We start from the raw sequence: 12,721 nt of genomic DNA, 5'->3' as shown, positions 1-12,721 counted from the left end.
TCTGCAGCTTGTTCCATACACCCACCACCCTTTGTGAACAAGTTACCCTTCATATTCCTATTAAATCTTTTCCCTTTCACTTTGGCCTCTGGTCCTCGATTCCCCAACTCTGGGCAAAAGACTGTGCATCTACCCAATCTATTCCTCTCATGATTTTCTACACCTCTATAAGATCTCTGCTCATCCTCCTGTGCTCCATTGAATAGAGACCCAGCCTACTCAACCTCTCCCTATAGCTCACACCCTCTAGTCCTGGCAACATTCTCTTAAATATTTTCTGAAATATTTCAAGCATGAAAGATTTCCTATAACAAGGTGACAGGAACTGAACACAATATTCGAAATATGATCTCACTAATGTCTTATACAATTGCAACATGACCTCCCAACTTTTATACTCAATAGGTACACAAAAATGCTGGAGAAACTCAGCGGGTGCAGCAGCATCTATGGAACGAAGGAAAAAGGCAACGTTTCAGGCCAAAACACTTCTTATACTCAATACTCTGACTGACAAAGGCCAAAGTTCCAAAAGCATTTTTGACCACCTTATCTACCTGCGACTCGACATTCAAGGAGCTATGCACCTGTACTCCTAGATCACTCCGCTGTACAACACTACCCAGAGGCCGACCATTTACTGTGTAGGTTCTGCCCTTGTTCGACATCCCAAAATGCAACACCTCACACTTCTCTGTATTAAATTCCATCAACCATTCTTCCGCCCACCTGGCCAATCATTCCAGATCTTGCTGCAATTGTTCACAACCATCTTCACTATCTGCAAAACCACTAAATGTTGTATCATCAGCAAACTTGTTAATGTTGCCCTGTATGTTCTCATCCAAATCATTGGTCTGAATGACAGAAAGTAACGGACCCAGCACCGAACCCTGAGGCACACCGCTAGTCATAGGTATCCAGTCTGAGAAGCAACCTTCCACCATTACCCTCTCCTTCCTTCCATGGAGCCAATTTGCTATCCATTCAGTGGATCCCATGCGATCTAGCCTTCCAGAGTAGCCTACCATACGCAACCTTGTCGAACGCCTTACTGAAGTCCATCTACAGCTCTGCTCCCATCAACCTTTTTGGTCATGTCTTCAAAAAATCAATCAAATTTGTGAAACACGACCTCCCACGTGCAAAACCATGCTGACTATCCCTAATCAGCCTTTTCCCATCCAAATGCTTGCATATCCTATCCCTCTCCATTAACTTGCCAACTACAGATGTTAAGCTCACTGGCCTATAGTTCCCAGCATTTTCCCTGCAGGCCTTCTTGAAAAGAGGTACAACATTTGTTGTTGAGATTGTAGGGGACACGTCAAACTTCCCAAGCCTTCAAAAGAAGTAGAGGCCATGATTAAATCACTCCTTAAATGTACAAAACAAAGGTGAAATAAATGCTAAGAATTTTCCTGCAAATAAACATACAGGTTCTTGAATTTGGAAATAACCAGCTGGAGTGACTCAACTGATTGAGCAACATCTGGGGGGAAGGGGGAGAGGGGGGAAGGATTTATGACTTTTCAGGGCAAAACCTGCAGCAAAGCTGGGTCAGCAGATCAGAAATATTGACACTGACATCTCTTGCCTGACCTGCTGAGTTCATCCAATCATCGCCAGCAGAAGCAGCCCGCACACTGCTCACTCTGCATGCTGCTCACTCCACGCACTCGCTCAACACACTCTGCTCACTCTTCTCCTTCAGCTTTATTTTCCTCGCCGCCGATGATTGACAGCGGGTGCCGGAAGAGGCAGTTTTTATGATTTTTAAACCTTCATAACTTTTGTACTACTCCACCAACTGGAACAAAACTTGTTGCACTCACAACACAGGAGAATAGCAAGTAAGGTGGCATACAATCATAGGGCTATCTGGTACCGTTTTTACGCAAATGGAAAATCAACGCAAAACGGAAGGGTTTTAGACAAATTGCAGACCCGTTGGCAACCATCCCTTACCCGTAGCCCCCACAGGAGGCATGGGGGGCAGAGAGGGAGTGGGAGGGGGTTAGAGCTTGAGGAGTGGGGGGTGGGCACGACATCACAGAGGAGGGCTGGTTCCCGAATGCAATATTCCTTTGCTCCCGGCTCGTGGGTTGTCTGGGTGGTGACGTCACTCGCTGCGCGAGCAAGAGGACAAATGTTTTTTTTTTCAACGTTTTTTCAGATATTTTCATTAATAACTCGAGAAATAAAGCATGAATATTTTTGATAAGGTGATTTTGGACAACATGGCCACAATCTTGACCGGAATATGTAAAAATATTACCGTTAGAGTGTCGTTTTTTTGAGAAGATGTGATTATATACTAACAAATAAACACACACACACACACACACACACACACACACACACACACACACACACACACAAACACACACACACACACACACACACACACACACACACACACACACACACACACATCCAAGATCAGACTTTTAATAGGTATATGATGAGATAGAGAGATAGATAGTGAGATAGATAGATAAATAGATAGAGAGATAGAGATATAAGATATCGAAGACGGGGGTCAGGGTGGAAATTATGGAACAAATTAAAGTGACGGGCCACTCTTTGGAACTCATTCAAAGTATTCTGCAAAGATGTCACTAAATCTGAACCAGGTTTTTCCAATGTGGACAACACCCAAACTTCATTGCAATTCACAGTAATTTGGAAGAAGTACAGGTGTGTTGCTGCAAACTTAATTTTGAAGTTGACAGTTTCAAGTAATATTTTTTTCAATGTCTCTGCCAGTTTTAAAGCAATAATCACTTTGACAACTTTAGTCTGCATCCTGTCACAACTGAGATTTCTGCTCTCTCCATTCCTTTTCCTCTCTGCCACTGAAAACACCTTTACTTCAGTTTCCAGTTCTAATGAGGATCTTAGTCCTGATTTTTTTTTGATGTTGTGTGGCCTGTTGAGTGATCCCAACATCTTGTGTGTTTTAGTCAGATTTCACATATAACCATATAACAATTACAGCACGGAAACAGGCCATCTCGGCCCTACAAGTCCGTGCCGAACAACTTTTTTTCCCTTAGTCCCACATCTTTGACTTGTACAATTAAAAATATTACTACTACAACAATTCAAAAGTTCTTGGCCGTGTACAATTTTTGTTATGCTGTGAAAAATATGAGAGGCACAGTGTATTAATTCAAATACTCTTAGTGCAATACATTGTGCACAGCTGGGATTACTTCCTATACCAGATTTATGTTTTTTTTTCTCTTGCACTATTCATTTGCTTGTTAAACTAATCCCAGTTCCAATTGGTGATATAAAAAAAAAATCTATTTTAAAGATATGACTAGCTGATACTTAATCCTACATTCTTGCCAGAGACAATCAAAGTTTTCAGAGCACATCTGGTACCATTATAAAGTCCTCAATCAGAAAATGCTAAATTGTTAAACTTTGCCATCATTGTACCATATGGGGCCCTGTATTTTAATTTCAATCTCTTCTGGCTGCCTTGTAATTATGTTAATCTTCCACCTCAACTAAATGTGTCTGCCTTATTTAGTGTAGCTCATTATAACATTGATGTTTAGTGAGACTATAATTAAGATCATTGGTACTCAAGCCCTATTGTTAAACATTGATGTAACTGAGCAATGGAAAATGTAACTATGCTACAAAGATTGCTTTTTGAATTAGGTAATTAATTCAAACACATTTGTGAAGTTTTATCCACACATCAACTTTTTCCCTCCCAAAAAAATGAAGGGCATGGAAGGAAGGAAATAATCCAAGTAGGAGAGAATTGTCCATTGAACTCTTTTCCATAAATTATTATCTGCATGTTCTACTGATGGCCAAAAAAAGGTTATGTTATCTGTGAAGGAATGAAAGGGAGAGAGGAACTGTGCTTGCTTGTGTGAAATGCTGATGACTTGGTGAATGTCCTGTCCTTGACAGGACTTGATTAGTTGGCTCACAAAAAACAAAAATGCGTTGGCTTTGAAGAATCAGTGAACGAGACGTAATAAAGGATTTTCTTGCCTACATTATAGGTTGGAAAGGTTAATGGTCTTATCCAAACAGTACACACCACATCTAGAGGGTGATACACAGCTGTTGCTTTGACACCCTTAATTGTACATCACAGATGATGAAGGTGATAAATTCACCATAACATTTGCCTCTCCTGCTAATTCAATCGTTTCTTATCAAATAAGTACTATTCATTATCATTATTGGAGTTAAAATTATTAGTTACATTTCAAAGGCCATTGATTTGCTTAATGTTGTAGGAAATTGGAGAGCATACAAAATACTTTATTACATCTTATATTTTTCCATTTCTAGTAGTGACAGCAGCTCTGAAGATCTATGGCAGAAATACCTGTCAATGCTTAGCACCCACATTGCTGCCACCCTACAAAGATTGTTCAGCCTCACCTCTTGCAGATCCTCTGGTGTCAACCTGCTGATATAATCCACAATTGCCACACAGACATAAATATCATCACATGAAATGGGTGGCATGCTGGAGGTAGTGCACAGAGCAAACTCCATCTATGAAACAGTTCAAAATAGCCATGTATCGTTGCGATCATCAACTAACTTCAATTGGTTTGAGTCATTCAACAATCGTTTAGAAAGCCTAAAAAAAAGAGAAATATCAATATGATCCTCGTTATAGTACGTGGCTCAACAGATTTAAGATTCAGATGCAACATTTTTATAACAGAACAAAGAGTGTTCTTTAGATGTAAGTTCTCTAGGTAAAGTTCAAATGTAAAGTGACAAATTTTGTTTCACGTGTATAGTGTTTTACAAGTTTATTTTTGTGCTAGCTCCCGTGCATAGCTGTTGTTCTGCAAAGCAATTACTAATTTATTCAACCCATTAATTGAAGAATTAGATATTTCTGTTTATGCCGGGTATCAGCTAGATTTGTTTGCAATTACATTTCACATTGGAGTCATAGAGTCATAGAGTGATACAGTGTGGAAACAGACCCTTCGGCCCAACTTGCCCACACCGGCCAACAATGTACCAGCTACAATAGTCCCACTTGCCTGCGCTTTGTCCATAGCCTTCCAGACCTATCCTATTCATGTACATGTTCATTAACTGGTCCTTAAACGATGGGATAGTCCCAGTCTCAACTACCTCCTCTGCAGCTTGTTCCTTACACCCACCACCCTTTGTGTGAAAAAGTTACCCCCTCGGATTCCTATTAAATCTTTTCCCCTTCACCTTGAACCAATTCCCCTACTCTGGGCAAGAGACTGTGCATCTTCCCGATCTATTCCTCTCATGATTTTGTATACCTCTATAAGATCTCTCATTCTCCTGTGCTCCATGGAATAGAGACTCAGCCTACTCAACCTCTCTGTAGCTCATACCCTCCAGTCCTGGCAACATCTTCGTAAATCTTTTCTGAACCCTTTCAAGCTTAACAATATCTTTCCTATAACATGGTGCCCAGAACTGAACACAATATTCTGCATGCTCACCAATGTCTTGTACAACTGCAAGATGAACTCCCAACTTATATACTCAATACTCTGACTGATAAAGCCAAAGTTCCAAAAGCCTTTTTGACCACTTTTTCTATCTGCGACTCAACCTTCAAGGACCCATGCACCTGTACTCCTAGACCCCTCCACTTTACAAAACTACCCAGAGGCCTACCATTTACTGTACAGGTCCTGCCCTTGTTCAACGTCCCAAAATGCAATGCCTCACACACTTCTCTGTATTAAATTCCATCAACCATTCTTCTGCCCACCTGGCCAATCAATCCAAATCCTGCTGCAATCGTTCATAACCATCTTCACTCTTTTTAAAACCACTAACTTTTGTATCATCAGCAAACTTGACAAACAGTAACGGGCCCAGCACCGAACCCTGAAGCATACCACTAATCACAAGCATCCAGTCTGAGAAGCAACCTTCCATCATTACCCTCTGCTTCCTTCCATGGAGCCAATTTTTTAGCCATTCAGCTATCTCTCCTTGGATCTCTTGCAATCTAACCTTCCTGAGCAGCATACCATGCGGAACCTTGTTGAATGCCTTACTGAAGCCCTTATACACACCATCTACAGCTCCGCCCTCATCAACCTTTCTTGTCACATCTTCAAAAAAAATCAATCAGATTTGTGACACGACCTCCCACGTACAAAACCATGCTGACTATCCCTAATCAGCCCTTGCCCATCCAAATGCCTATATATCCTTGAGCAGAAACATAACAGATTTTTATTTGACTAAAAGACACAAACAAAATCAGAAATTTCAGATCATAGTCATGCAGTGTGGAAACAAGTCCTTTGGCCGAATTTGCCCACACCGACCAACATGTCCCATCTACATTAGTCTTATATCGCTCTAAACCTTTCCTATCCAAGTACCTGTCCAAATTTTTCTTAAGCATTTCTTAAACTACCTGCCTTGACGACCTCCTCTGGCAGCTCGTTGTTGTTCGCCAGAAACATGTTCAGCGCAGACATTATGGGTCGAACGAAGTGTCTGTTCATGTGATGTACTGTCCTATAAATTTTGAATTCCTTCGGCCAATCACACCCACTTACATTGTGCAGTTGCAGACAAATTACAATTGATATATTAGAAATTGTGATAATTATGTTTTGACTGGATTTACCTTGCTAATGTATCAAATGTTTTAATTACAAATATGTTTTATTCTTCATCTATCTGAGATTAAAATCAGACCATGAAAATTTACTTTGCCTGTGTGATCAAGGCTTTTCATGGGATATCCAGTGAGTTCATGTCCACAGCATATCGTTATCTGCAATTCAGAAGACAAGTGATCTATTGTTTCTGATTCCCTGTGAATTGTTGGTGCAGGTTGTAAGCTAACTGGAAATGGAGCATGAGGATTCAACCTTGATTAAACCTTGGGATGATATCAAATGGCCTCTATTTTTGGTTTCTGTTTTCTTGGCAGACTGAAATACATAGTTTAGTTTATTTTAGAGATACAGCTTGGAAACGGGCCCTTCGACCCACCGTGTCCATGCCAACCATCGATCATCCACTCAAACCACTTCCATCTTATCTCATTTGCGCATCTACTCCCTAAGCAGATGTTATTACTGTTTAATTAGTGTTGCCTCCTGTTTGAAGATGGCAATAGATTGTTGGAAACTTTTTTCTTGTATCCTGACACAAAAAAGAGCCAGAAACATACTGATCTAATGCCACAAACAATTATCCAGAAGTACCATTGTGTTCACTTTCATTGACTGAAGGTAAGGCTGGAGTTTAACAGCAAAATTCATTCACTGGCAGTGCTGGCTCGAAGGGCTGAAGGGCCTACTCCTGCACCTATTGTCTAAAATGAATTATCAGCATGTTTTATTAAAACATTTGCCGGTATTTCCTCTATCTTCAGTGATCATAATTTGTTGAGTGCCTTTCCCAGTTCCTGATGTTTAACATTCAAGTCCCTGAAAACACCTCTACTTTTGATAACATTGGAATTATTTTACTTGATTTGTGCTTCCAAAATTAATTAATTTTTGTTATGATCTTGACAATGTATATCTTTAACTGTGGTTGATTATTGATCACTTGACTGATTGATGAATGTTCTTGACCAATTGTGACCTCTGACTTTTCAATTCACAGATGTTGGCTCAGTAGAGGGCTTGGCTTATCACAAAGCATGGGATGCCCTTTACTGGACAAGTTCAACAACATCAACCATCACCAGGCATACAATTGACCAAAGCAGATTTGGAGCTTTTGACCGAGAGATCATTGTTGCAATGTCTCCTGATGACCACCCTCATGTACTTGCATTGGATGAGTGCCACAAGTAAGGAGGTCATTTTTTTATAGTTCATTAGATTCAATTTCGGTACTTCGCTGTTTTCTGATTATCCTGCACATTGTTAATAGTCCATAATTTCAAAGAAATTCATTCACTGTGTTACTGTTTATTAAATGTCACTTCTGATCATGTGACAATTGCAGTCTGAGCTGCAATTAGCATTCTCACATAAGAAAGTAAGCAATAATCCTGATGTTAGTAATTGAAAATGTTCAATATCATTGCTTAGGATATTAATGGTGTTGGATTTGATAATAGTAATACCTGGAAATAGTGGCTCTGTGGCGCCACCCGGTGGTTAGGCCACCTGTATTGGAACCCTTGGCAGTCGGGGATAGGGTCATGTGACTGTGTAATGGCGAGAAGCACTTGTCACGAGGTTTAGGGGTGTGCCCTAGTATAAGTATGGAGATCATGGTCAGCCCTCCCCCATTCGCGTGTGTGTTGATCCCTTTACCTGAGCAATAAAGTTCTTTGTTTTCACCACGCGTGGCTTGTTTATTCACCCGCCATCTTGGTGACCCCAATGATCCAAATCGGTCAATTTGAATATCAAACAGCCCGAGGTTGCTGACATTCCAGCCCATCAGAACGATGTCTCCCTGAAACTGCCCGTGTTCTGGACATCGCAGCCCCAGATATGTTCCAACAAGCCGAGGCCCAGTTCCACGTTCGGCGCATCACATCCGATGACACCCGGTACTACTCAATGGTCAGCACGCTGGATCAGGAGACAGCCGGTTGCCCTGTCCCTTTCCTCCGCCCGCCGCCAGATCAGAACCAATATGAGGACCTTAAATCGCTGCTTTTGCGGACCTTTGGGCTCAGCCGCCGGGATTGCGCAGTGCGGCTCCTACACATGGGCGGACACGGCGATCGCAAGCCGTCTGAGCTGTTGAGCGAGATGCTCACCCTAATGGACGGCCATCGGCCATCGGCTCACCCTAATGGACGGCCTGCTCTTTGAGCTCGCCTTCCTGGAGCACTTGGAGACCACAGTGAGGTATTTCAACGAGCTATGGAGCAATTGTTTGCAGGCTACCCATGCTCCATCGTAGTGGACAATATCCTCATTGCTGGAAAAATGGTCAAAGAGCACAATGCCAATCTGACAAAGGTATTGAAGTGTGCTGAGGCCATCCATCTCAAGCTAAATCCTCAAAAATACAAATTAATGTGAATGAGGTAAAATACTTAGGCCATATATTTACCAAAGACGGCCTAAAAACTGATCCAGCGAAATCTAGTACTATCAATGAGCTTCCCGCACCCACAGACGTGCTCAGCCTGCAGAGATTCCTTGGCATGGCCAACTATTTGAGCAAATTCATTCCGGATTTCAGCGAAATATCAGCCCCATTGCGCCAACTTACACATAGAGACTATGCTTGGATTTGGCACGAGCAACAACAGCCAGCATTCGACACTCTTAAACGGCAGATGTCTGGTGCTCCTACTCTTGATTTGATCCTAAATTACTGATTACACTTACTTGTGACGCCTCACAACACGGGCTGGGCACAGCATGCCTCCAGAATGATGGCAATGGCAATAAGCCTATTGCCTGTGCCTCGCGTATCACGACTGACACAGAACAACGATATGCCCAAATTGAAAAAGACCTGTTAGCGGTTGTTTTTGCTGCAAGAAATTCAACGATTTCATCTTTGGTCACACGGCCACAATTGAAACTGACCACCAACCTCTGATCAGCATTTCCAACAAACGCATCCACACCTCTCCAGCGCACCTACAACGGATGTTACTGCAACTTCAAAAATGTGACATCTGATCCACAAACACGGTAAGGACATGCACCTGGCCGACATTCTTTACCGGAAGACCTGCGAGGATCTGCCCTCACCGGATGATGACTTTATTGTGATGACTATGTCTTTTATTCCTTCGTCCTGTATAGAGGACTTGGTTGCCTACACTGCTGCTGACAGTACCCTACGGTCGCTTACCTCCGTCCTTAGGCGTGGCCAGACGCACTACAACATTCCGCTGCCAGTCCGGCCTTTCTTTGCTGTCCTAGATGAGATAGTGCTGCAAGATGGCATTATTTTAAAAGGACACAAAGCAGTGGTTCCTGCTTCATTGCACCATCAGTATTTTAACGCTGTTCATGCAGGGCACCCAGGTGCTGAAGCTACTAAAGCTTTTACGGGCAAGAAGCATGTTTTACTGGCCTGGCATGGCCGAATACATCACTAAGAATGTGGCATCCTGTGCAGTGTGCAACAGTTTGGCACCTCACCAACAAAAGCAACCACTTCTTTCACATCCTGTACCTGTGCTCCCGTGGTCTACAGTCGCAGCTGACATATTTGATTAGCATGGCAAACAGTACCTGGTGCTCGTTGATTCTTATTCAGGAAGGTTTGTCATTGATTTTCTTAGCAGCCCCACTTCCAGTGGAGTGATTTCGAAGTTATCTCGCCACTTTTCAGTCTTCGGATCTCTGGGCAGACTGCTAACTGACAACGGCAGTTAATTCACCAGCCAACAATTCAAGGAGTTTGCTAGACACTGGAATTTTCACCATGTCACCAGCAGCCCTGAATATCCCAGGTCTGACGGGCTGGCTGAACGGGCTGCAAAAGTGCTAAACAACTCATGGAACATTCTTAGAGAGCTAAATCTGACTTATTCCTGGATTTGCTCAACTTACGCAACATTTCCCGTGACCCCATCTTGGGTTCACCCGCTCAACGTTTATTGTCAAGGCAGACCCGTGCCACAATGCCTGTAGTAGATCCCACATGTGATTCCACCTGAGCAGGTTCAATCCAGGTTGCAACAGAAGCGTGACATTCAAAAACAATGTTTTGACAAGACAAGTAGGCCACTGCCACCATTGACCAAAGGGCAGGTGGTCCGCTAACAGACTGACAAAGGCCACGACCGTATTGGAGTAATTTCTGGAATTGCTTCAGAGGCACGCTCATATATCGTCAGTGCCAATGGCGGCACCTACAGGCGTAACAGGCAACATATCCTGCCTATGAACGAGCCAGTTCATATTATCCAGATCGTTCAAGTTCACTTCCGTCTGCGTCTAGTGGCATTCACATGCTTCTGCCAGCACAACAATCCATGTCTGCAATGGCTCCTCTGTCTGTCCCGTCTTTGCCTGCACCACAGCCTCCTGCTTCATCTCCAGGACGTTGGTCCAGTCTCCCTCGCCTGTGAAACCACCTGCTCTCTCCCCAGGGAAAAGGAACGTACATGTGTTTGTAGGCCGGCTATGTAGTATCCAGACTATGTTTGACTTTCCTCCAGTTTGTCATCGATTGCTGTACATGCCTTACTTAGTTTATGGCTTTGTATTGTTGTTGATTCTTTAAGAGGGAGGATGTCTATGCGCAGGTACTGGCGGAGTTCTCGGACCTTTTGACCCCACAATTCCATTTGACCAGCCCCAAACACGGTGTGGAGCACCACATTCTTACCTCAAGCTCCCCGCTCCACGCACAAGCACGCCGACTTCCTCACGACAAGAGGAAGAGGAGTTCCACCAAATATAGGCCTGGGGGGATTGTACGGCATTCGGACAGTCCATGGGCTTCTCCCCTCCATATGGTTCCTAAGGCGGTCCAGTGGTTCGCAACCTTGTGGGGATTATCGCTGCCTCAATAATGACACGATTGCTGATCGGTACCTGATATTATCCCTAAACTTCTGTCCCTTAATCCCTTATATCCAGGATTTTTCCGCCCCTCTATTCGGGGCCTGTTTCTTTTCCAAAGTCGACCTCATGCGGGGCTGCCACCAGATCCTGGTACGCCCCGAGGATGTGCCAAAGATGTCCATCATTACTCTCTCCAGCCTTTTTGAATTCCTACGAATGCCTTTTGGCCTGAAAAATGCCACGCAGGCTTTTCTGCGCCTGATGGACACACTGAGTCGCGGCTTGGACTTTCTATTTAATTACTTGGATGATATTCTCGTTGCTAGTCGCACCCGCCAGGAGCACTGTGCGCACCCCGCCTCCTCTGCCAGTGGCTCAGCGAGCACGGCCTGGCCATCAACCTCGATAAATGCCGGTTCAGCCTCAGTTCCATCGATTTCCTGAGCCATCGGGTTACCCAGCATGGTGTAATTCAGCTGCCAAACATGGAGGCCATTGGCCAGTTCCCGCGGCCTTCCACGATATGGAGACTACAGGAGTTTGTGTGTATGGTCATCTTTTACCACCACTTTGTACCTGCGGCGACTCGGATTATGCGGCCACTGTTTCCGTTTCTGGCAGGTAAGCAGTGGGACATTATGTGGAACGTCGAGGCCATGGGCACGTTTGACGAGGCCAAGAGGTGCTCGATTACACCACCATGCTGATTCATCCTCAGGCTGCTGCCTGGACTGCTTTGACTGTCAATGCCTCGGACTCTGCAGTGGGGGGCATGTTGGAGCAGTTCCATGATGGGTGCTGACAGCCTCTGGCCTTTTTCAGTCGACAGCTCAAGTCTGCAGAGCAAAAATACAGCGCATTGGATCGAGAGCTCCTGGCGTTGTACCTGGCGGTGAGGAACTTCCATTATTTTTGCAAGGGCCGTTCTTTTACTGCCTTCACGGACCACAAGGCTCTCGCTTTCGCGTTTGGGAAGGTGTCGGATCCCTGGTGTGCTCGGCAGCAGAGACACATGGCATACATCGAGTTTACCATGAACGTCCGCCATGTCGAAGGAAAGGACAACCGTTTTGCCGACACGTTGTCTCCGCCTGCCATCACTGCGGTTCTGGATGTCGCTCCAGGGATTGATTTTCCTGCCTTGCCGGCGGCTCAACTGGAGGTTGCAGAGATGCCCGCCTACCGCACTGCCATCTCTGGGCTGGTGTTGGAGTATGTCCCATTTGGCCCTGTGGGTGCTACTGTCCCATGTG

General features: G+C 44.1%; 1 protein-coding gene across 1 annotated transcript in view; it reads left to right on the top strand.

Moving 5' to 3' along the window:
* Positions 1–12,721, top strand: part of LOC129699151 (low-density lipoprotein receptor-related protein 1-like) — an 877,455-nt gene that overhangs the window by 547,707 nt on the left and 317,027 nt on the right. The window contains exon 36 of the mRNA XM_055638819.1: positions 7,630–7,819. Coding sequence (XP_055494794.1) covers positions 7,630–7,819 — 190 coding nt within the window. The remainder of the gene's footprint in view (positions 1–7,629; positions 7,820–12,721) is intronic.

This window comes from Leucoraja erinacea, chromosome 7, assembly GCF_028641065.1.
Source record: "Leucoraja erinacea ecotype New England chromosome 7, Leri_hhj_1, whole genome shotgun sequence".
NCBI classification, from domain to species: domain Eukaryota; kingdom Metazoa; phylum Chordata; class Chondrichthyes; order Rajiformes; family Rajidae; genus Leucoraja; species Leucoraja erinaceus.
Note: the sequence above shows the minus strand (reverse complement) of the source record. Positions and strands in the feature narration are given on the sequence as shown.